The 22,965-nt window shown below is 42.8% G+C and overlaps 1 protein-coding gene across 5 annotated transcripts in view; it reads left to right on the plus strand.

Moving 5' to 3' along the window:
- TMEM164 (transmembrane protein 164) overlaps window positions 1-22,965 on the plus strand; it is a 181,368-nt gene that overhangs the window by 62,936 nt on the left and 95,467 nt on the right. For 4 of the 5 annotated variants that reach the window (XM_049644187.1, XM_049644184.1, XM_049644183.1 and 1 more), the window contains one exon: window positions 6,692-6,741. Coding sequence is in view for 3 of the 5 variants with exons in the window: in XM_049644184.1 (XP_049500141.1) it covers window positions 6,692-6,741 (50 nt within the window). In the remaining 2 variants the exon portion in view is untranslated. Of the gene's footprint in view, window positions 1-6,691; window positions 6,742-20,380; window positions 21,773-22,965 lie in introns of those variants that run through there. The other variant, XM_049644185.1, reaches the window with a different exon arrangement.

Raw genomic sequence — 22,965 nt, forward strand, 5'->3', positions numbered from 1 at the left:
GAGGGGCAGAGAGAGAGGGAGACACAGAATCGGAAACAGGCTCCAGGCTCCGAGCCATCAGCCCGGAGCCTGACGCGGGGCTGGAACTCACGGACCGCGAGATCGTGACCTGGCTGAAGTCGGACGCTTAACCGACTGCGCCACCCAGGCGCCCCTAAAGGATTTTAAATGGCAGGTTAGAATGGTGTTTTAGGTAGATCTTTCTTCCAGCAGTGTGCCTGGAATGTGGGAGACCAGTGAAGAGATTACCTCAGTGGTCCAGGGAGCGAGGATGAGGGTACAAGAGTATGATCATTAGTGAATAGAGCCTAGGACAGACTTTGGGCAGTTGAAGGAATGGACCGTTCCTATGGTGGATAAAGGTTATAGGCGCTCAGGAATCCCCAAATAGCTGTGTACCATCATAGGATCGTGGGAGATAGAACCAGAATAAGAGCTAGAGGGTTGGGCCTGAGAAGATTGTGTGCCAGGCCACTACTCCCCTCATCCTCTCTCACTGTTTCTCTTTCATTTAGTTCCCCCCCTCCACCCTTCTTCACTGCTTTACATGGCTAGTCCCTCATTTAGGGTGGTCTTGGCAACCGGCTGGCCCCTCTTCCCAATTACATTGCCATTGTACTCACACTTCATCCTGTGAACAAAAATTAATCTTCCTTAGGTGTTAGGAAAGTGGGGGTTTATCAGACCTCATGCTGGGGTGAAGCAGTTGATGGACTGGACAATGATGCCAATGAACTTGGGGCTGATGTACCTGTGGGAACAGGAACAGGAAGGTAGGACAAGTGATGTCTGAGAGGTAGGTTGGTGGGGGGGAAGGTGGGAACCTGGAACCAGAGCAGCTCAGAGGTAGAGGGCGAACTGGGACATCCTAGATCGGATGATTTGCAAAGAGCAGAAATGACACATTTCCAGTGTTAAAGAACAAAAGTCAACAGAGTAAGTTTGAGGATCTAATTGACTTTATTAAGAGATCCATGAATCAGGTAGCATCCCATCTAGCAAGGGAGGGGTGTTGTACAGAATGGTTGATTTTTACAGGAAGTGGGGTGAGGCATGGAAGTTATTAGCAACGGAGAAAAAAAAAGAAAGGATTGTTTCAGGCAAGGTCACCTTCTCATAGGGAGAAGGGCAGAAGGTCTTTATTAGGTGGATCAGGTCATGTTCCTTTGCGGAATAGAGTACCTAGTTGGTGAGGACCAGAAAACTTCCAGACGATTGGCTTAATATTCTACTGGGGGAGCTGCGACTGCCCTTAATTCTTGGTTTGCTATCCTGGGGGTAAGTGACACCACCTTGGGCCTGTGGCTTTCTTTTTATCACTGGGAGGGAGAGCCTTGGAGTAGTACAGGGAGCTTTCCTGGGAAATCTGAGAGGGTATGTTTTTTTTTAATTTTTATCTTAAAATTTTTTTTTTAAATTTATTGTTTAATTTACATCCAAGTTAGCATATGGTGCAACAATGATTTCAGGAGTAGATTCCTGGATGCCCCTTACCCATTTAGCCCATCCTCCCTCCCACAACCCCTCCAGCAACCCTCTGCTTGTTCTCCGTATTTAAGAGCCTCTTCTGTTTTGTCCTCCTCCCTGTTTTTATATTATTTTTGCTTCCCTTCCCATATGTACATCTTAAAGTCCTCATATGAGTGACATCATAAGATATTTGTCTTTCTCTGACCAGTTTCGCTTACCATAATATGAGAGGGTATGGCTTTGAATGGAACCCGTGTATTTTTTTCCAGGAAAAGACTTCAGTTTTGGAAGGATCCAAGGAATAGGGGTCCCTGGGTGGCTCAGTCGGTTAAGTGTCCGACTCTTGGTCTCAGCTCAGGTCATGGTCTCGCGGTTCATGAGTTGGAGCCCCGCATCGGGCTCTGTGCTGGCAGTGCGGAGCCTGCTTGGGATTCTTTGTGTCTCCTCCTCTCTCTGCCCCTCCCTTACTTGCTCTTTGTCTCTCTCTCTCTCTCAACAATAAATAAATAAACTTAAAAAACAAAGGATGCAAGGAGTATCAGAACCCAGCAGACCTGGTTCTGAATGAGAGGGGTTGGAGCTAAGGTGAACACATCTTTAGGGAATGCTGAACTCTGAAACCCATCCGCGTAAACATAATTTGATGCCTGGTTAGGTTGTGTTTGGAAATGTCTCACCTTGTAGTGACTACATCTTGTGAGCTGTGTGGTGCTATGGGTGTGGGGCCGCTGGGGTGACTCCATGTGCCATTGGGTCACGGGGCAGGTCCAGAGTCTAAAGAACAGCCCACAGGGCGCCTGGGTGACTGAATCCATTAAGCATCCAACTTTGGCTCAGGTCGTGGTCTCATGGTTCACGAGTTCGAGCCCCGTATCGGGCTCTATGCTGACAGCTCAGAGCCTCGAGCCTGCTTCAGATTCTGTCTCTCTGCCACTCCCCTGCTCGTGCGCTCTCTCTCTCTCTCAAATATAAATCAGCATTTAAAAAAATAAAAAAAAAAACCAGAGAAGAGCAGCCCTTATGAAGTTGGGACCGTGTCAGGTGTGAGGTGGAAAGTGAGTGGAACTAGAGGTTAGGGAATCTGGGTTCTTGTTGGAACCCTTTCCCTTAGGTTTCTTCAGCTGCAAAATGGGATTTAATAACAAGGCCCTGCCCATCTCCCAGACAACAGGAAAGTAGAAATGCTTTTAGCACATCTCTGTTACCTAGCCCTGCCCTTTTCTTCAGGTGCTGAACTGGGCAGATTTTAGCACAAGTACAAAAGTGCCAGGTTGGTGCTGGGGTACCCACACATGCATTCTCCTCTTCCTCTCGTCCTTGTTTGCTCTCCCAAGTGGCTTTTCTTCCCACTCTGTTTGCAACTGAAGGGATAGTTTAGCTTTCCATCTGCTGGCCTAAAACACGCTACCAAAATTCGGAGGCGGCTGGCAGGCTAGCAAGGAAGAGAGCGGGGATATTCAGGCCAAGGCTGGAGGGCCATCGGGCCTCTGAATTAAAATGTTATTTTCACATGGCTCCTTTGGTTAACGTTGCTTATGGATGTGGCTCCAGCAGGCTAGGGCAGAGAGGTTCAATGTTGTAAACCTTTGAAGTTGCTGAGGGAGGCCACGGGTTTACTGGAACTAGAATATGATGAATTTGGAGTCCTTTTTCAGACCTGCTCATTTGATAGGTCTACATGTGTCTGATTGAAAGATTGCCTCAAGCAGATACCCTGTGTCCCAGTGTTGGGAATAGACAGGTTGGATGAGAAAGGCCAAAGTGCTGGGTGGAATGACTTGGCCACGTGAAAGTAACTGTTGGGAACCTCACTTAGGGTCAAAGCTAGATTGATGAGCTGCCTCAAATGAAATTAGACCTGTCATTGGGTTGCTGCGACTGGAGCCTTCGCTCCCTTTAGTAGGCTTCTGGGCTTTTGGCACAGGGCTGTCATGAATCCGAACCAGCCAAATGGAGCAGTTATAGGGAAATCTGCCCCAGTAATCTGCTCATCTGTTCTTGGCTATAGGAAAAGTAAGAGTTAACTGTGGGGCCCAGTGTTATTTTTGCTTCTCTGTTAAGCACGTTAGCATGAAGTATCTTGGCTATTCCAGAAACTCAGGAAGGCTGCTGTCATGGCTCCTAGGGGACTCCAGAAGTATTGAGGGCCTTTTCAAGGTGGTTGGGGGCTCCTGTCTGTTCTGTGTATACTCTATACTGTGAGTGTGGTTTTTGATGGGCCTGATGCTGGGTGACTATGTGCAAACCTCCAACTTGGTCCCTTGCTTAAGGTGACTAGCTTTGCTGCAAGGGTCAGTGGTAGAGAATACCAGCTTTGACTCTTTCTTGGACTGCTACTGAGGGGTGGAAGGGGAGTAGGGATATATTAATGTTTGGATGATTGAAATAACAAATTGACAGTCCTTATCCCAAACCATTCAGGTCAGATGTATTTCAGAAGTCAGAAACTTCTGGATTTCATAAAGGAAATACAGGGGTGTCTGGATGACTCAGTCCATACAGCATGCGACTCTTGATCTTGGGGTCATGAGTTCAAGACCCACGTTGGGCATAGAGCTTACTTGAAAAAAACCAGAAAAGCAACATGGTGGGTGTGGAGTATTTTACATCTACCCTCAGTGGAGTCTATGGTAGCACACCATAATCAGAAGATACTATTTTTATGGAAGCCATATGAATACTCAGCATAAATGGTATAAAGAAACTTTATAAATAGTCTCAGATCCGTTCAAGTCCTGCTTGCTACCAAATTAGCTTTGAAAAGAATCCAACTTTTGATTTTTAGAGCCTTTTGGATTTGGTGATTGCCGATGAGGGTTATGGACCTGTAATTGTCATTGGTTTTGCACTTTTAATCAAATTGATCCACAGGGGGAAAGGCTCGTTCTCGGTGGATATTTCCTTGGCTGGGTTCTCTGCTCAGGTATTTTGTGGGTGATGGATTCCTGGCCACATTCTTTGTAAGACCCTTCCTCTTTTCTGTTCTTCTTTTCTCTTCCTCCTGTTAGGGATTCAAGCAGGTATCTTTCTTTGTGACTTTGCTTATAGTACCCTTTACTTCTAAATGTAGATTTTGAGAGAACCAAAGAGCCAAATGCTAATGTATATACATGTAAGCCAAACAAGTGCATAATGCAGATAAGCTTTCTAAATAAATGCTTACAACAAGATAGGAACACAGATCAATTACTTTGCAAACCATACCAATAAATCACTGTAGAGGAAGGAACTCCACTGACATGTGTTTTGTTCTTTCATTAATCCTTAGTCCTGCTGAATGTCATCTTATCTGGTTGCCATGAGTGGTTGGATCTCCCTGGGCATTTGTTAAACATGCAGATTCCTGGAGTCCCAGACTTTTGGAGTCAACATTCCTAATGGGGCAGCTGGAAATCTGCATATTTAACAAGAGCTCTGCAGGGGTTTCTTTGTCCCTCTTGAGAATCATTGCTTTGATGAAAGTCAAACTGTCACATGTTTTTCTATAACCCCAGCCTAGGTCAAACCAAGCAGCATGGGACTGATTTGTCTCTTAGAAGGACAAGGTTCTTTTTAAAAAAAATTTTTAATGTTTTTTTATTATTGAGAGAGAGAGACAAAGCATGAGTAGGGGAGGGATGGCAGAGAGAGAGAGGAGACACAGAATCCAAAACAAGCTCTGGGGTCTGAGCTGTCAGCACAGAGCCCGATGCAGGACTCAAACTCATGAACCATGAGATCTTGACCTGAACCAAAGTTGGAAGCTTAACCAGCTGAGCCACCCAGATGCCCTGGACGAGGTTCTTTTTCATTTGGTTTGCCCCGGGAGGGGAATAGAAGCATAGAACTACCTGGTCATGGTTAGAAATAAGCCAGTCAAATGTGGGGAAGGAAAAATAATTTTCCCTCTACCCTCTAGATTCTTGGCTGCTACCACCCCCTCCCCCACCCCCCGCCACATAATAAAAGACCAGTTAGCAGGAGAAAAACAAATGGAAGTTTAATAGCATGTATACCCTCCTGTATACGTAGGAGAGATGCAAAAAAACTGAGTAACTCCCTGGAATGGCCCAAGCCATCACCTTAGATACTATCTCCAGCCTTAGAGACAGAAGAAAGATGTTGGGTGGTGGGGCTGGTGTAGGGCAGAAGGTCAATTATGGGAAGAGACCAGGAAGAGCACGGTGATCAAGGGTAAGGTCATTATGCAGGTTGAGGTCAGAGTCTTCTCCATTGATAAGACTTTCGAGAGTCTGAATCATCCTCCTTTTCCTGGTACAGAGGGGGAGCCATTCTTAGAAGTGGAGATTTCCCTTATAAATGTACGTGTCTCCTACAGAAGGGTAAACTTCTCACTTTTCAGAGCTTTTCCTATGTCTACTGTTTCTTAAAAAATAACCAACTTAAAATCATCCTTATGCCAAAGAGACATATTTCAGGGTGGCAAAATTTGCTCCCCTTCAAAATCAAAGGGAGGTTTGGAGCCTGGGGGTGGCCATATTGGTGGAGTTGCCAGATAGGATACAGGAGGCACAGTTAGATTTGAATTTTTCAGGTAAACAATGAATAATGTGTTTATATAAGTATATCCTAAATATTGCATGGAATATACTTACACGAAAACATTATTCATTGTTTATCTGAAATTCAAATTTAACTTGGCCTCCTGTATTTTTTATTTGCTAAATCTGGCAGTGCTGGGTATTGATTACTCTACCTTCCCCCGTGGGAGGCAAACCAGATGGCATTTGCGTATTTTGTCCCATTCATAGGATATATTTTTGTTTGCCCTGGGTTAAAAGCTTCTCAGACTGGCTGCTGGATCATATTGACACCGAAGAGTTGAAAAATTGAGTCCTGCTCTAGAGGTCAAGAGGAAGTGTTCTAGAGGCTAAAAGGGTCTAAAAAAGGCTTTTCCTACCTTGTCCCTAAACATTCCCTCAGTCTCTATCTGTATCCCTTTTCTGCCAGTCTCACACACACACGCACGCGCACACACACACACACACACACACACACACACCCAGACGTATCCACATACCTAGATGCCTGTGCAAACAGAAGTACGTGTGGAAGACCACCTGCTTGCCTCTCTAAGTTTTTATATTGCATTTTTTGTGTTAGAGTTTGGTTGTTTATTGGTACTGTTATTACCGTTACTACTATTATTAATGAACTAACATTTTCTAACTGTGTACAGTATTCCTCATGATAACCATTCCTAATTCTTTTTTACTTGCAGATCTTTCTCTTGGCCTGCCCTCCGTGTCCTGGAGCTATCGTCGTGTTCAAGTAAGAGACAATTGTTTTTTGCTCTGTTGCCATTGCGATTCCGAACATTGTGTTTCATGACAAAGCACATGAGCACATCTGTGGGAACATCTTGGGCCTGCACCACTTTGTCTGGGGGCTTCCCAAGGGACAAAAGTCTACGAGGCTTTTGTAGAGTGAAACACGGAGATCTGATATGGAGAGACTTGGCTTTTGTCAAGCCCTGACAAGTCCTTTTTAGTGAGTGTTTTGTGGTGGTGGTTTATGGCCAAGGCCTGCTCCCTTGGAAGATTGCTGGCTTCCTACAGTTTCTCTTGAGAGCATGCTGGGGGCCAGACAGCTTCCCTCCTCTCAAGAATCATCGCACTGTGGTCCAGCTGCTCCACTGAGGATATGGTCCTTCACTTCGAAGCCCTTTGTTCATATGTTTCTGTGTTTTTTTTTCTTAAAAGTTTAAAGTGAGGAGAGAAAAATAGCACCTTATTACAAGTTCTGACTTTCTTAAAAATAGCAAGCATCAAATTCATTAAAGTGTATTGTAGGCAAATCATGTTTATCTGAAGGCAAATTGGCTTCAGTGAAATTGTCAAGAGTCCCGGAACCCTCCTTTTAACCATGAGTTGTGACCATCTCACTTCTCAAGTGGAGTTGCTAATGAGAAGCTAAATCTACCGAATTAATTTCATCTCTTTCCCCCTTCCCTGGCCCCCATTTTGGAGCTGTTCCTGAGTAGTGAAATGGCCACAGGCCAGAGGGAAGAGACAGGAAGTAAGGGGCCCAGTAGATCTTTGGGTAATTGAGAGTGGTGTGAATGGCTTTCTGATTTACTTAAGTCGTTAATGTGTTAGGTAGGGGGAAATATACCCCATTTGCTGCTTCAAACAGCTCCTTGGAATAGCCACTTAGTCTCTTGCCTTAGGTGAGTAGCTTTCTGCTGGATGAGGGCAAATGGATCCTGATTTCTTGTACCCTAAGTAGAAGGCTATTTAGCCCTGTTTCCCTCCCTTGATTTCCCAAAATGAGCTCAATTTTTCAGTGTAATGTTTTGAAAGTAACATTTATTGGTTTTATTTCATTATTATTAAAGTAACAATTCTCATTATAGAAAATACAGAGACACATAAAGAAGAAAATAAGCATCACCCTTAATCTACCACCAAGAAATAATTTCAGTTACCGCTTTTTTTTTAAATAAGCAGAGATAATACTTAGAATTCTTACTATATCTTTTCTAAATTTAATTCAATTTCCTTATACATGTATGCATATGAAAATACATAAACATTATTGCTAGATATCTTTTTTTTTTATAGTGGTTATTTTTTTTTATTTTTCTTTATTTTGTTTGGCTCCTACCTCTACCTTTCCACACCTGCATATTACCAAACCAGTATGTAGCCTTCTGTTTTTTTTTTTCTTTGCTCATAGGTATGTACACATACATGCATGCATGTGCACACTGACACACAGGGGTTTTGGAATGTTTTACTGTTGGTGTTCATTGATTGTTTTACAAACATAGAATCTTATATATACTGTAATACATCTTGCTTTTTCACTCAGCGATATCTCATGGGAATCTATCAAAGTTTACTGGTATACCTTATTCTTTCACAAAACTGCCAAATATTTCATGGATACACAACTTATGTAGCCATTCTTCTTTTTTTTAAAGATTTTTATTTTTTAATAATCTCTACACCCTCCATGGGGCTTGAACCTACAAGCCGGAAATCAAGAATTGCATGCTTTACCAACTGAGCCAGCCAGGCACCCGTAGCCATTCTTCTTTAAATTTTTTTTTTTAACGTTTATTTATTTTTGAGACAGAGAGAGACAGAGCATGAACAGGGGAGGGGCAGAGAGAGAGGGAGACACAGAATCTGAAACAGGCTCCAGGCTCTGAGCTGTCAGCACAGAGCTCGACGTGGGGCTCGAACTCACGGACCGTGAGATCATGACCTGAGCCGAAGTCGGACGCTTAACTGACCAAGCCACCCAGGCGCCCTACCGTAGCCATTCTTCTATTAATGAATGTTTACATGTGTTCTTTCCAGAATGATGCCACTATAATCAATGCTGAAATCAACATCATTGTACATATGTCCTTATATACTGGTGCTTTTAATTTATACACACACACAAACACAAATGTTTACATATAAATATATATTTATATTAATAGATTTTTCCATTTTGATATACAAAAACCAGCTGTTATAATTCGCTTTTCCCTTTTATATGTAATACATGAGATGATTACTTTTTTCATATCCATTCCAGCATAAGGTGTTATGACTCTTATAATTTTGACAACTTAATGGATGTATTTCCTTGGCTACTAATGAATTTCAGTATTATCTCACATTTTTTTTTTTATCTCACATTTTTTTATCCAATTAAATTAGCTCTTTGAATTGTCTGTTCATACCATCTGCCCATTTCTTATGGGTTGTTTAGATTTTTCTTCATTTGTAAGACTTCTTTGTATATTTTAGATATTGGCCCTTTGCCTATCGGCATCATTATAGATATCTTTCCTTGATCTGTATGTACTGACTTGGCTGATAGTATGTTTTTCTGTGTGATTTTTTATATATTTTTTCACATTCAAATATTATTATAGCTTCTGGGTTCCCAGTCTTGGTTAAGATGATTTTCTTAAAGATGGCTAGTTAGTTGTACTAGCATGATATATTACATAATTCCTATTTTTCTCTGTGAACTGAACTACCATTTTTGTTACCTACTAAACTTCTCATATATAAGGATTCATTCATTGGATCCTTTATTCTGTTTTATATATCTGTCTACTCAAACATGTTGATTTGATTACTTAAATGATTTGGTTGATTTGTTAGCATAAAAATATTTTTCTTGGCTATTCATTGGCATTTTTTTCTTATATGTAAATTTTAAGGTCACTTTTATTCAACCCTCCCCATCAGCCCTATTTAGATTCTAATTAGAATTGCATTAAATGTATATTGCAGTTTTGTGAGAACTGATGTTTGAAAATTATGTAAGTCTTTTCATCGAAGAAATGGTATTTCTTTCCATCTGTTCAGATCTCATTTTGTGCCTTTCTTCATACATTTATTCCTAAAGAATTAATAGCTTTTCTGTCCCTGATGAGTTGAAGAATGTTCTCCTTTCCATTCCTAACTGCTTCTTGCTAGAAGAAGGTTGTTGATTTTAGCAGTAGTTCTCAGGTCCAGCCATCCTACCAGATCCTCTTGTTAGTTTTGGTAAAATTAATTTTCATTTTATGCTGTCTCTCCAGTGGTTATACCAGCTATTTTCTTCGGTTATTGCTTTTGCTTGAAACTCAGAGTTAAGTAAAAATGGTGCTGGTGGGCCGCTGTGTATAAAACTGATCTTTTTTTTTAAAAATTTTTTAATGTTTACTCTTGAGAGAAAGAGGGAGACACAGAGTCTGAGGCAGGCTCCAGGCTCTCAGCTGTCAGCACAGAGCCGTATGTAGGGCTCGAATGAACCACGGGATCATGACCTGAGCCAAAGTCAGACGCTTAACTGACTGAGCCACCTGGGCATCCCTGTAAAACTGATCTTAAATGGAGTTGTTCTCTGTGTTTCTCCCTGTTTGCTGTTGGTGTATGTTAAATAGTCTATTGCATGTAAATGCTGCATTAACTTAGAGATTTTCCAAGAAAACAGTTCCTGCGTTTTATCAAATGCTTTTTTCTTATAATTTTTAAAATTATTTTTTATAATTTTTTAATATTTATTTTTGAGAGAGAGAGACAGAGAGAGAGCATGAGCTGGGGAGGGGCAGAGAGAGGGAGACACAGAATCCGAAGCAGGCTCCAGGCTCCCTGCTGTCAGCACAGAGCTGGATGCGGGGCTCGAACACACGAACTGTGAGATCGTGACCTGAGCTGAAGTCTGGTGCTTAACTGATTGAGCCACACAGGCGCCCCTCTTATAATTTTTTAAAATGTTTATTTATTTTTGAGAGAGAGAGAGAGTGCACGTGCCTGTGCATGCATGTGTGCAAGTGGGGAAGGGGCAGTGAGAAAGAGAGGGATACAGAGGATCCAAAGTGGGCTCTGTGCTGACAGTGCAACTCACGAATCGCGCAAGATCATGACCTGAGCTGAAGTCAGATGCTCAACCGACTGAACCACCCAGGTGCCCCTCAGATGCTTTTCTATGTCTGTTGAGTATTTTGTTTTCCATTTAACTTTTTGATACAGTGACCTATGTTCATAAATTTTCTGGTTTTGAACTACTCTTACATGCTGAAGTCCTGCTGCTCATGTTATATTATTTTGATACATTGCTGGATTCCATTTGTCAATCCTTTATTTATTATTTTTATTTTATTATTTATTTTTGAGGCAGAAAGCATGAGCAAGGGAGGGACAGAGAGAGAGGGAGACACAGAGTCCAAAGCAGGCTCCAGGCTTTGAGCTGCACAGAGCCCCACGCGGGGCCAAAACTCATGGAGTGTGAGATCATGACCTGAGCTGAAGTCTAATGCTTCACCAACTGAGTTACCCAGGCACTCCTATCAATCGTATATTTAGAACCCTTGTCTCAGTATTCATAAGTGAGATGGGAGTCATTTTGGGGGATTTTTTTCATCAGGGATAAGGATTAAAATTGAATTGCAGCATACTTCTTCTCTTTGTCTGGCCTGGAACAATTTAATTACCCTTAGAAATTATGTGTTCTTAATTTTTTTTTATTTTTTAACATGCTTTTTCTTTTCTTTTTTTCTTTATTTTGTTGTTGGTTTAGAAGTTTTTTTGTTTTTTGTTTTTTAAGGTCAGGTAAAACTCAGCTGTGAAGCCCATCTGGTCCTACTGCCTTTTTCTGTTGGTACACCCTTAACCACCTTTCTAGTGTCTTCTATGGTAATTCACCTACTCAGATCTTTTGGGTCAGTTTTGGTCATTTGTATTTTACTGGAAAGTTGCTCATTTCTTCTGAGTTTTCGGATTTGTTGCCATGAATTTAGTGGAGCATGTAGTATCCTCTTATTTTTGATAATTTAAAAAACTATCTCCTCATCTGTAGTCCTGTCTTCTTTTTTGGGTTTAGTCTTGTCTGTTTTTGTTTTCATTATTATAGTTTAGTTAGGTTAATAAGTACTTTATTTTGTGGTTGAGTTATAGAATCTGGTTTTAGATATAGTTTATACACACACACACACGGTAAAAAGATGTATTTATTCCTTTAGTTTCTACCTTCCATATTTTTATTATTTTTTTAATGTTTATTTATTTTTGAGAGAGACAGAGACAGAATGCGAGTGGGTTAAGGGCAGAGGGAGAGGGAGACACAGAATCTGAAGCAGGCTCCAGGCTCCGAGCTGTCAGCACAGAGCCCGACATGGGGCTCGAACCCATGAGCTGTGAGATCGTGACCTGAGCCGAAGTTAGTCGCTCAACCGACTGAGCCACCCAGGCGCCCCGAGTTTCTACCTTCTTTAAATATTGTTTTCTATTCTGCTTTTGTTTACTTAATATCACATTTCCCCCATTTTGTTAAACTCATCATCCATATATTTTAAAATTAAAGTTTTATACTTTGAGATAATTATATAATATAATGAATATCATATCATAATATAGGTGCAGTTGTAAGAAAAATGGTGAGATCTTGTGTACCCTTCACCTAGTTTTCTCCAGTGGTAACCTCTTGCAAAACTGTAATGCAGTATGACACCCACGATATTGACATTGGTACAGTTGAGGTACAGAGCAGTTTTATCACTATGAGGATCTTTCCTGTTGCCCTTTTTTTTAGCTAATTTTTTTAATGTTAACTTACTTATTTTTGAGAGAGAGAGAGAGAACAGAGTGTGAGCAGGGGAGGGGCAGAGAAGGAGAGAGGGAGACACAGAATCCAAAGCAGGCTCTAGGCTGTGCTGTCAGCACAGAGCCTGACATGGGGCTTGAACTCACAGACTACGAGATCATGACCTGAGTTGAGTTTGGACACTTAGCCGACTGAGCCACTCAGGCGCCTCTCCTATTGCCCTTTTGTAGCCACAGTCAGTACTCTCCCACCTGAACCCTGTCCCTGACCCCTGGCAACAAATCTGTTCTCCATGTCCAAACGTTTGTTATTTTAAGAATGCTATATTATCTTCGGGATTGGCTGTTTTTTGTGGGGTTTTTTTGTTTTTGTTTTTTACTTATAATTCCTTGCAGATCCATCCAAGTTTTTATCATGCACATACTTTTTCTTTGGTGCATATTATTCCATTGTGTGGAAATATTACATGCAGTGTGAAGTTAAAAATAGTTCTTTTTAAAATTGTGTTTTAATGTTTGTTTAATTTCGAGAGAGAGACAGAGAACAAGTGGGTGAGGGGCAGAGAGAGAGAGGGAGACACAGGATCCATAGCAGGCTTCAGGCCCCAAGCTGTGAGCACAGAGCCCACCCGATGAGGGGCTTGAACCCACAAATTGTGAGATCATGACTTGAGGGAAAGTCGGACACTTCACCAAGTGAGCCATCCAGGTGCCCTAATAGCTCTTTTTGAAAAAAAAAAAAGTTTATTTATTTATTAAAAAAATTGTTTTTAATGTTTGTTTATCTTTGAGAGAGAGAGACAGAGCATGAGTGGGGAAGAGGCAGAGAGGGAGAGGGAGATACAGAATCGAAAACAGGCTCCAGGCTCTGAGCTGTCAGCACAGAGCCTGACACGGAGCTCGAACCCACGGACCGTGAGATCATGACCTGAGCTGAAGTCGGACACTTAACCGACTGAGCCACCCAGGTGCCCCTATTTATTTATTTTTGAGAGAGAGCACAAGTTGGGGAGGGGCAGAGAGAAAGAGAGAGAGAGACACACAATGCAAAGCAGGCTCCAGGCTCTGAGCTGTCAGCACAGAGCCCAGTGCAGGGCTTGAGCCCAGTAACTGTGAGATCATGGCCTGAGCCAAAGTCAGAGGCTTAACTGACTGAGCCACCCAGGCACCCCTGGGAAATAGTTCTTTTAAAAAAATTTTTTTAACATTTATTTATTATTGAGAGACAGAGAGAGACAGAGCATGAGCATGGGAGGGGCAGAGAGAGGAGGAGACACAGAATCCAAAGTAGGCTCCAGGGTCCGAGCTGTCAGCACAGAGCCCTACGTGGGGCTCGAACTCAAAAACTGCGAGATCATAACCCGAGCTGAAGTCGGATGTTTGACTGAGCCACCCATGTGCCCCCCCTGGGAAATAGTTCTTAATAACTCCACCTTACATGAGTATAGGTCATAACTGTTTTCAAAGTACTTTGTCTTAAACAGTCTCATCTAATCCTTCACATAATGCTGTGAGATAGGGACTATGTTATTCACACAAAAGTCAACCATTTGGGACCAAGAGATCTTAGATAGCATGGCTGACATTACAGAGTGGAAAACCAGGATTCCCATTCTTCCTTTCCTGCTAATGTTCGTAATCAGGCTTATCGTGTGCCTAGGCATGGTGGGAAACACTTAACGTGGATCATCTCATTTAATTCTCCCAGCAGACCTGTGTGGGTGGTACAAATAGTATCCCCAGTTACATCAAGAAAACAGAGGCTCAGGAAGTTGAAGTGACTTAAGTGGCTTGTAAGCGGTACAGGTGGGATTTGATCCAATGTGTCCCTGACTCCAGCACCAGTGCTTTTAATCACTACCTTATGTTGCTTAAGTGAATATTTTCTGCTATCCTATTATTATTTAAGGAGTTAAAGCCATGAAAGCATCCTAGTTAAAATTCCTCAAATGTCAGTGTACACAGACGGGCACCACTGTGGTCTTTATGCCAGCGTGTTCTGTAGGTTTCAGTGAGTAGCACTATATACCCAACTCTTGTTTTTTTCTATTTGCCCTTGGCTGTGCCAGCCAAGCATGAGTTTGTCTGCTTCCCAGCTAAGCCAAGGCTGGCATGTTCTTCTTGGAGGCGTGCCCGGACACTGCAGGAAAAGGGTATGGTGTGCCCAGCGGTCCGCACGCCCCATGCTGGGCAGGGGCTGGCAATTCTCTTTGGGGTGGAGAAGGGGCAGGATCCTCCACAGGGTACCCATGGTGCACTTGACAAGAGGGAATGGCGGTTCCCCAGTGTTCTGGCTGGGCCCCAGAGCGCTTCATTTATGTGCCCCTCTGTGGACATGTGACTTGCTAAGTCTGCAGCTAAGGAGGCTTCCTCAGCAGAAAGCATGTATGTGGAGTCTGGAGCTGGGGCTGGAAGGGGCTTCTATCTGGCCCACCACCACTGCAACCTCTGGCGTGGTAATCTTTTGCTCTCCAGTATCTATTACTCCTAGAATTCCAGCCTGGCAGCATGTGGCTTCTGAAGGCTTCTTCTCCCTTCTATTCTTGGCTCCTCGTCTCCGTGAATGCTCATATAGCAGCAACCAGGATCGCTTGTTGTGTTGTGTGTATGCTTGCAGCACTGTTCTGTGTCTCCTTGAATCTGAGCCATTCTCTTTTTACTCGTTTGGCTGTTTTGAGTGGTTCTTTCCTGAAGAGCCATATCCCAGTACCTTCAGTATCCAAGCCCTGGAATTCTTCCTCTCACTCGGGTTTGAGAAAAACGACGATATTCTTAGAGATCTTTCTGCACTTACGATCCTGCTACTGACATCAAAAAAGTTACCTGTCTCAATTACCTTGATCGTATATCCCCAGTCCCATAATATGAACCAGCTTGCCTCACAGGTTCTTAATTAATTCATCAATCTCTCTCAAAATTGATTAATTGAAGTATCATTGACATATATTAATTTTGGATATATAGCATAGTGATACAACAATTATATATGTGATAAAATGCTCATCAGGGTAAGTGAGTTACCATCTGTCACCATACAAAGTCATTACAATATTATTGACTATATTACCTCTGCTGTACTTTTCATCCCTGTATCTTATATTTATTTTATAACTGCAGGTTTGTACCTCTTAATCCCCTTTACCTGTCTTGCCGACCCCCCTACCTTCCTCCATTCTGGCAACCACCAGTATGTTCTTCGTGTGTATGAGTCAGTTTCTGATTTTTTTTGGGTTTCTTTACGTTAATTTTTAGATTTCATATGTAAGCGCAATCATACGGTAATTGTCTTTTTCTGACTTATTTCACTTAGCATAATAATACCCTCTAGGTCCATCTGGGTTGTCACAAGTGGCAACATTTCGTTCTTTTTGATGGCTGAGTAATATTCTGTTGTGTATCTATAGCACATCTTCTCTATCCATTCATCTATGGATGGATCACAGGTTCTTCATACATAAGACCCCCTTTTGCAAACCTACCCAGTTCTCCCCCTCATCTCCCTAGTGGCTTCTCATTTTCTTTCTCCCTGCCCTTTTCCTCCATTTTTTCCCTTCAAATTTCATTATAGAAAATTCCAAACCTATACATATCATGCCTATTACTCATTATATATTTTAATCTGTGAATTGCCACTCCGTGTTCTCTGCCCAGTTATTACATGGGGGTGTTTCTCTTCTCATTGATCTGCATGCATCATCTGTATATAGAATATTAATCCTTTATCACCTTCGTAGGAAATGTTCTTCCCAGATTGTCTTCTAACTTGTTGATGATGCTTTTGATGTACAGTTGATGTTTGTATTGGACACACTGATGGGTTTCCAAACTGCCTTCAGACAATGGTGATTTCTTCTGGTGTTTTTATGCCTGAAAATCTGCCCCCCCCCTCCAAAGATCAGATAGGCAATCTGGATTTTTAATTGTTTTAAAAAATATCTAGCTGTCAGTTCATTGAAAATTCATTTTGTGAATAGTATGTGGTAGGGATATAATTTATATTTTTCCTCAAATTGTCATTTTTTGGAGCACTGTTTGTTGAATAACTGTTTCCCTATGATTATTGCTGTTGTGCACTTAAATTCTTATGCATGCTAGGATTTATTTTGGGGGCTTGTTTTGCTGTTCCATTGATGTCTTTTTTGGGTCCTTCACCGTTGTATTATTTTTTGATTTTTTTATGTTTACTTATTTTTGAGAGCGAGAGACAGAGTGAGATCAGGGGAGGGGCACAGAGAGGGGGGGGTCACAGAATCTGAAGCAGGCTCCAGGCTCCGAGCTGTCAGCACAGAGCCCGATGCGGGGCTTGAACTCATGAACTGTGAAATCATGACCTGAGCGGAAGTCAGCCGCTAAACCGACTGAGCCACCCAGGCATCCAGGGTCCTTCACCATTTTAATACTCTTGTATTTGCAACAGCTAGCAGGCCAGATTTCTCTTTGCCGTTGTTCATAACCTATTACTTTACCCACGCTTTTTTTCTTAGCTAGTCTGAACCATTTTTTTTTTTCCTTCCAAATGAACTCAGGATGTTTTTTTTGTCAGATTCTCCTTCAAATTATATTCATTTTGATTGGAATGACTTGAAGCCTAAAATTTCATTAACACCATTATAATACAGAGTCTGTCCAGATAGGAAAACACGTGGTACATTAGTTCATATAGCCAAGCTTTCTTTTATGTTCTTTAAGGGTATGTGCATGCATATCCTACCTATTTCTCACCAGAGTCATTCCTGAACAGTTTGTAGTTTATGATGTAATTTATTTCTTACATTTTCAAAGTAGTTCTTACTGGTACATAGGAAAGATTTTGATTATACATGTTTATTTTATATTTGGCCACTGTGCTTACTATTTTAATAGATTTTTATTGCTTCACTTGGGTTATTTTGGAAATTAATGGCATCAATGCCCAGATGGTAATCTTACTTCTCTGTTTTCTTAAGTTTATTTGTTTATTTTCAGAGAGAGAGAGAGAGAGAGAGAGAGAGAGAGAGAGAGAATCTCAAGCAGGCTCCATGCTGTTAGCACAGAGCCCAACACAGGGCTTGATCTCACAAGCTGAGATCAAGAGTCAGATGCTCCACCAAGTGAGCCACCCAGCTGCCCCCCTTATCTCCTTTTAAAGAGCAAATACACCCGTCCCCCCTTTGATGCCTCATTGTATTGCCTATAACTTCTAGAACAGTGTTAAATAATAGTGGTACTGGCAGGAATTCTTGCCCCGCTTCTGATTTTCATGAAAATGTTTCTAGTGTTTCACTGTTGCCTTGAATGGTGGTTGTTGGTTTAGATTAGATTTCCTTTATAATGTTAAGGAATTCTCTTAATTCTTAAATTACCAATTTTTTTTTTAAAATCAGGAATGGTTGTTGAATGTAGTTAATTTAGCCAATGATTTTTAAGAATCTATTGAGAGGTTCATTTGGGTTTTCTCCTTTACCTCCCCATTTGGTGTGTTAAATGAATAGATTTCTTAATAACAACCTTTGTTGGATTTGTAAGGTCACCTTTCCTTTTACTGTGCATGCATGGGAGAGATTCAGAATTGGCTTCCATACTATGAATTTGATTGATTTTGCTCTTTGCCATCTCTAGTGTGGTATTTAATTCTGCTGCTACAATCTTAACTTCTTTCTAGCTCTTCCTTGCTTTACTAAGCTCTCTTTTCTCCCCAATTTGTTGTCTTTCCTTCTCATTGTTTTTTTTTTTTTTATGTAATCTCAACTCCCAATGTGGGTCTCGAACTCATGACCCCAAGATCAAGAGTTACATGCTCCCCCAACTGAGCCAGCCAGGCGCCCCTCCTTCTCAGTATGTTTTATTCTGATGGCATTCCATACCTGTTTCGGAGAGTCCATGTTTTCTCATATTCTATCGAGGATGCAGTTTTGTCAAATACTTCTTCTGGCTCAGACACTAAATTCAGACTTTTGTCCTTCCTCCAAGACTTCAGAATGATATGCACTTCTGCTGTCAGAGGCTTTCAGAGGAACCGTGCTGTTTCTTGGGTATGTTTATGCATATTCAAAGGATTTATAGGGGTGCCTGGGTGGCTCAGTCGGGGAAGTGTCTGACTCTTGGTTTCAGGTCATGATCTCACAGTTTGTGAATTCGAGGCCCATGTCAGGCTCCACGCTGACAGCATGGAGCCTGCTTGAGATTGTCTGTCTCCCTCTCTCTGCCTCTCCCTGGTGCGCTCTCTCTCTCTCTCTCTCTCTCTCTGTCTCTTTCAAAATAAATAAACATTAAAAAAACAAAGGAGGATTTATTTATTATTTTGCTCAAGATAGCATCCGTTGATTGCCTTGGACTGTTCTCATGTTCTTTTTGATATTGGATAGAACCCTTTCTCAGCCTCTCTCTCAGTGGCAGGTGGATGTCCGTAGCTTCTAGCCTGTTTGCCAGTGGGTAGCAGCTTCATCTAGTGGGTTCTACTGGACCTGTGCGGAATCACTTACCCCTACCGCTGCATTCTTTGGTAACAGCATGTGAAAAACTGCCACCTCCCACACACATTACTTGGGCAGACTCTTAACTCCCATGACATGGTGTGCGAGCCCCAAAGCCATCACTTGAGGCCTTTTCATTTCAGAGAGTGGGAGTCAGCCTCCAGATGCATGTAGACCAGTTTGGAGAGTTGTCGACTTCCTTGGAAAGCAGTAGTCATCTAGTGGAGGTGTGCCTGTCCAGTTTGCTGGTTACGATGGACTCTTCGATTTCTAAACCATGAAGCCCACAGTGGCAGGACTCCGTGTGCTCCTGATCTGGTTCAGGTTTCTGCTGCATGCATTGGCCTCAGATTTTTTTTTTCCTCATCTTGGCACTTGCCTTATCATTAGTGGAGATTTCTTCCAGATTCTCGTAATGAATGGGATGATGACCATCAGTCTAATTTTTCAGTGATTTGAGGGTCTTCTCTCTTTTTTCTGTCTTAGGAATTTTAGTGGAAAGCTGGGAGAAACTATGTTACTGGCTGTTAGCCAAGTGCTGTTTTAAACTAGAAATTCAGTGTATATCTTGGTTCATAGCAGAGGTTGGCAATCTTTTTCTGTAATGAGCCAGATAAATATTTTGAATGTTGTGGTCCATATGACCTGTATTTTAGCTCCATAACTTTTAGTAGCATGAAAGCAACATACATAATTACCTGTAAGTGAATGGGTTTGGCTGTGTTCCAATAAAACTTTATTTACAAAAAATAGGACAACCAGATGAAAACATTCTGGAGCTGGATGGAGGTGATGGTTGTATAACAATGTGAATATATGTAATGTCACTGAACTGTATAGTTAAAAATGGTTAAGATGGTGGGGCACCTGGCTGGCTCTGTTGGTTGAGTGTCCAACTCTTGATTTCGGCTCACTATGATTTCAGGGTTCATGGGTTCAAGCCCCATGTCGGGTTCTGCACTGACAGTGCAGAGCTTGCTTGGGATTCTCTCTCTGTCTCTCTCTCTCTCTCTCCCTCTCTGCCCCTCCCTGACTCACACTTTGTCTCTCAAAATAAATAAAGAAACTTAAAAAAAAACGGTTAAAAGGTAAATTTTATGATACGTATATTTTACCACATCCCCCCAAAAAACCCACACATAACAGGATGACCCTACTTTGGCTGACCTTGAGTTTAGAGCAATGAAATCTAGTACGCAGGGGCGCCTGGGTGGCTAAGTCGGCTGAGTGTCAGACTTCAGCTCAGGTCATGATCTCCCTGTTTGTGGGTTCAAACCCTGCATCGGGCTCTGTGCTGACAGCTCAGAGCCTGGAGCCTACTTTGGATTCTTTGTCTCTTTCTCTTCCTTCTCTTCCTCCCTCTCTCTCTCTTTCTCAAAAATAAATAAATAAATATTTAAAAAATCTAGTACACAGAAAGAGAGGAGGGAGAGAGGAAGAAATTAAACGTATCCAGTAGGACGGTGACATTGTTTAGGAATACCTTAGTGAGTGGGGCAGGGTTCTGGGTAACTGCATTTCATGCTGGTGACATCATCTCATGGTCTTTAGGGATAGAGAGACACAGAGTTCATAGTCACGCTTTTTGGCATAAGGCTCAGACTAGGGATTTTCTACTCCTGAGGCAACTTAAAAGCCAGTCAGTCCTTCCTTCTTGGTAAGACCAGCGATGCTTCCTGTAGATGACGTGGTCTCTTGCCGGGGCTGGGGCTGGAAGATCGTAGCTTTTTGGCCTGTCGGCTGGAGGCCCAGGCCCAGGGCCGTTTGGTTGGGAAACAATGCTGATCTCAGTCCCCAAGGCGCTTTTTTCACCAGTGTGAAAGAGGTGTGGAGAGGTGAATCTTGCTTTCCCGTGCTAGCCTTGGCCTCCCTCAGCTTGACCAAGATCTTGCAAGAGCCCCAGGTCCAACCGGGGTTTTGAATCTGCTCAGGGGAGTAGGTCTCTGGTGTGTTTAATGCTGTTCTTGGAGCTGAGGTAGCAAATCAAGGGCCGTGTATGTTACATCCCCCCACCCCACCCCAGACCATCCTGCGGTGGTTTGGAGTTTCCTGGTTTCTGTCAGGTCTGTTATCCTGGCTGAAGGAGAGTGTTGTCACCACGTGGTGGCATGTACTCACTCCCCCTTCCCAGTCTCCATGGATCCCAACACCACAGAGCATTCTCGAGTGCAGTCAGCCTGTTAAGTTTTAAGCTTACTTGTTGGCAACCTGGCTGCTGTATTTTTTTTTTTTTTTGAAGAGGGCGAAATTCTTGGTTTCCCAAGGGACTGGGAACCTCTCAAGGAATCCAGCCTTTTGGAACTCTCCTCTGTCTGAGCTGGGGTATTTTGAAGGACCACATGAAAGAAAAGGGAGTGGCTGTTAAGATTTCCTTGGCTTTTGGGTTGTGATCAGACAGTAGAGCGGCCTTATGAGCGCTCACGGCTTAACGTGCCTGGTTATCCAAGTGTGTGCCGCCAGGGCTGGGGGCACCTCAGAGAGTGACTCCGACTGAATGGGGGGGGACCTCTTCCCCCACCCTGCCCTGTAAGAAAAGTGCACAGCAGAGAGCTGGCTCGCGTCTTCTGCCTCAGGAAGTATACGATGGCCCTTCTCCCGCCCCCAGCGCCGCGGAAACCCTTAAATCTGCTCATTGTCATGTCCACATGGAGAGGAGTGGATGTGTGATGCAAGTGGGATTATTTGGTCATGAGTATCTGCTGACTCAGCCTGGAGAGGATTTTGAAGGAGATGAGATGAAATTTCATCCGTGCTGCCGCGAGCAGGGGGCGCGTTGCTGGCTGGAGGGAGGACTGTAGGCCTGCGCGAGCCAAGGTAGGTGAGGGAAGCATGGGTCTGGGTGAGGGGAATGAGGACAGCCTGACATGTGATCTTGGCATTGTGGGACTGGTGCCCTGTTGGCCTTTGGGCCACATGATCTTACATGTATTCAGTAGCCCTGTGACCTTCTCTTTTTCTAGATCCCGCAGTATTGTACTTGCAGATTTTTAAACAGCAGGACTTTGAGCAGGGAGACTCGTGATTGCTAGGACCATCCTGAGTTGAGGTGGGCTCAGGCTGAACCTCTTGCGTCTTAATGTCTCGGAGTGGCTGTACTGTCTCAGCACCCCCTTTTTGCAGCGCTCAACGGATCAGCTGCTCTGGGACCCCAAACAGAGCAGCCTTTTGGCACCTTCCCCTCCGAGGTAGCTGCATTTTGGCTTAGCTTTGAACTCATTACTGGAAAGGGTGTTTGGGAGACTGTCTCTGACCTGAACAGCTTTATTAAGACTGTTCTTGGCAAGGGAGAGAAAGCCCTACATATGAATGCTGCAGATTCAAAAGGAGGAACACCAGGAACCTAGCAAATCCATAGTAAGCAAGTAGCAATTCAAGGGGACCAGTTTCTGGTCTTCTACAGAATGCTATTGCTCCGGTGTCTCCTTTCCATAACTGTCAGCTTGCTGCCTTGGATCCATATGTGTTCTTTCTTTTAAAAAATTTTTTTAATGTTTATTTATTTTTGAGAGAGACCGAGCGCAACCTGGGGAGGGGCAGAGAGACAGGGAGACACAGAATCCAAAGCAGGCTCCAGGCTCCAGGTTCTGGCCTCGAACCCACGAATGGTGAGATCATGACCTGAGCCGAAGTCGGGTGCTTAACCTACTGAGCCACCCAGGCACCCCCATACATATTCTTTCTTAATGCTTATAAGGGGGAAGACGCCTTCGGGCTGTTCAGAGACCTCCTCCCCTTGCGAACACACCAGAAGCTGCCTTCCTCCCCATGTGTATATACTCAGTTTTGTTCTTTCTTGGGAGCTTTGGCTGCTACAGTCCTAGCGCGTATTTTCTGATTATTTTCATCACCCCAACCCAATCCTCTCCTCAAAATCTCTCTGAAAGTTTCTGGAACAGAGGCTGCTTTTATTTTATTATTTTATTTTATTTATTTATTTTTATCTTCCTCTGGGGCAGCCTGTCCTTTAAACATGTGTTTGGATGTATAACACTTCCTCGTAAAAGTAA

The sequence above is a fragment of the Panthera uncia genome, chromosome X, assembly GCF_023721935.1.
Source record: "Panthera uncia isolate 11264 chromosome X, Puncia_PCG_1.0, whole genome shotgun sequence".
Classification (NCBI taxonomy): Eukaryota; Metazoa; Chordata; class Mammalia; order Carnivora; family Felidae; genus Panthera; species Panthera uncia.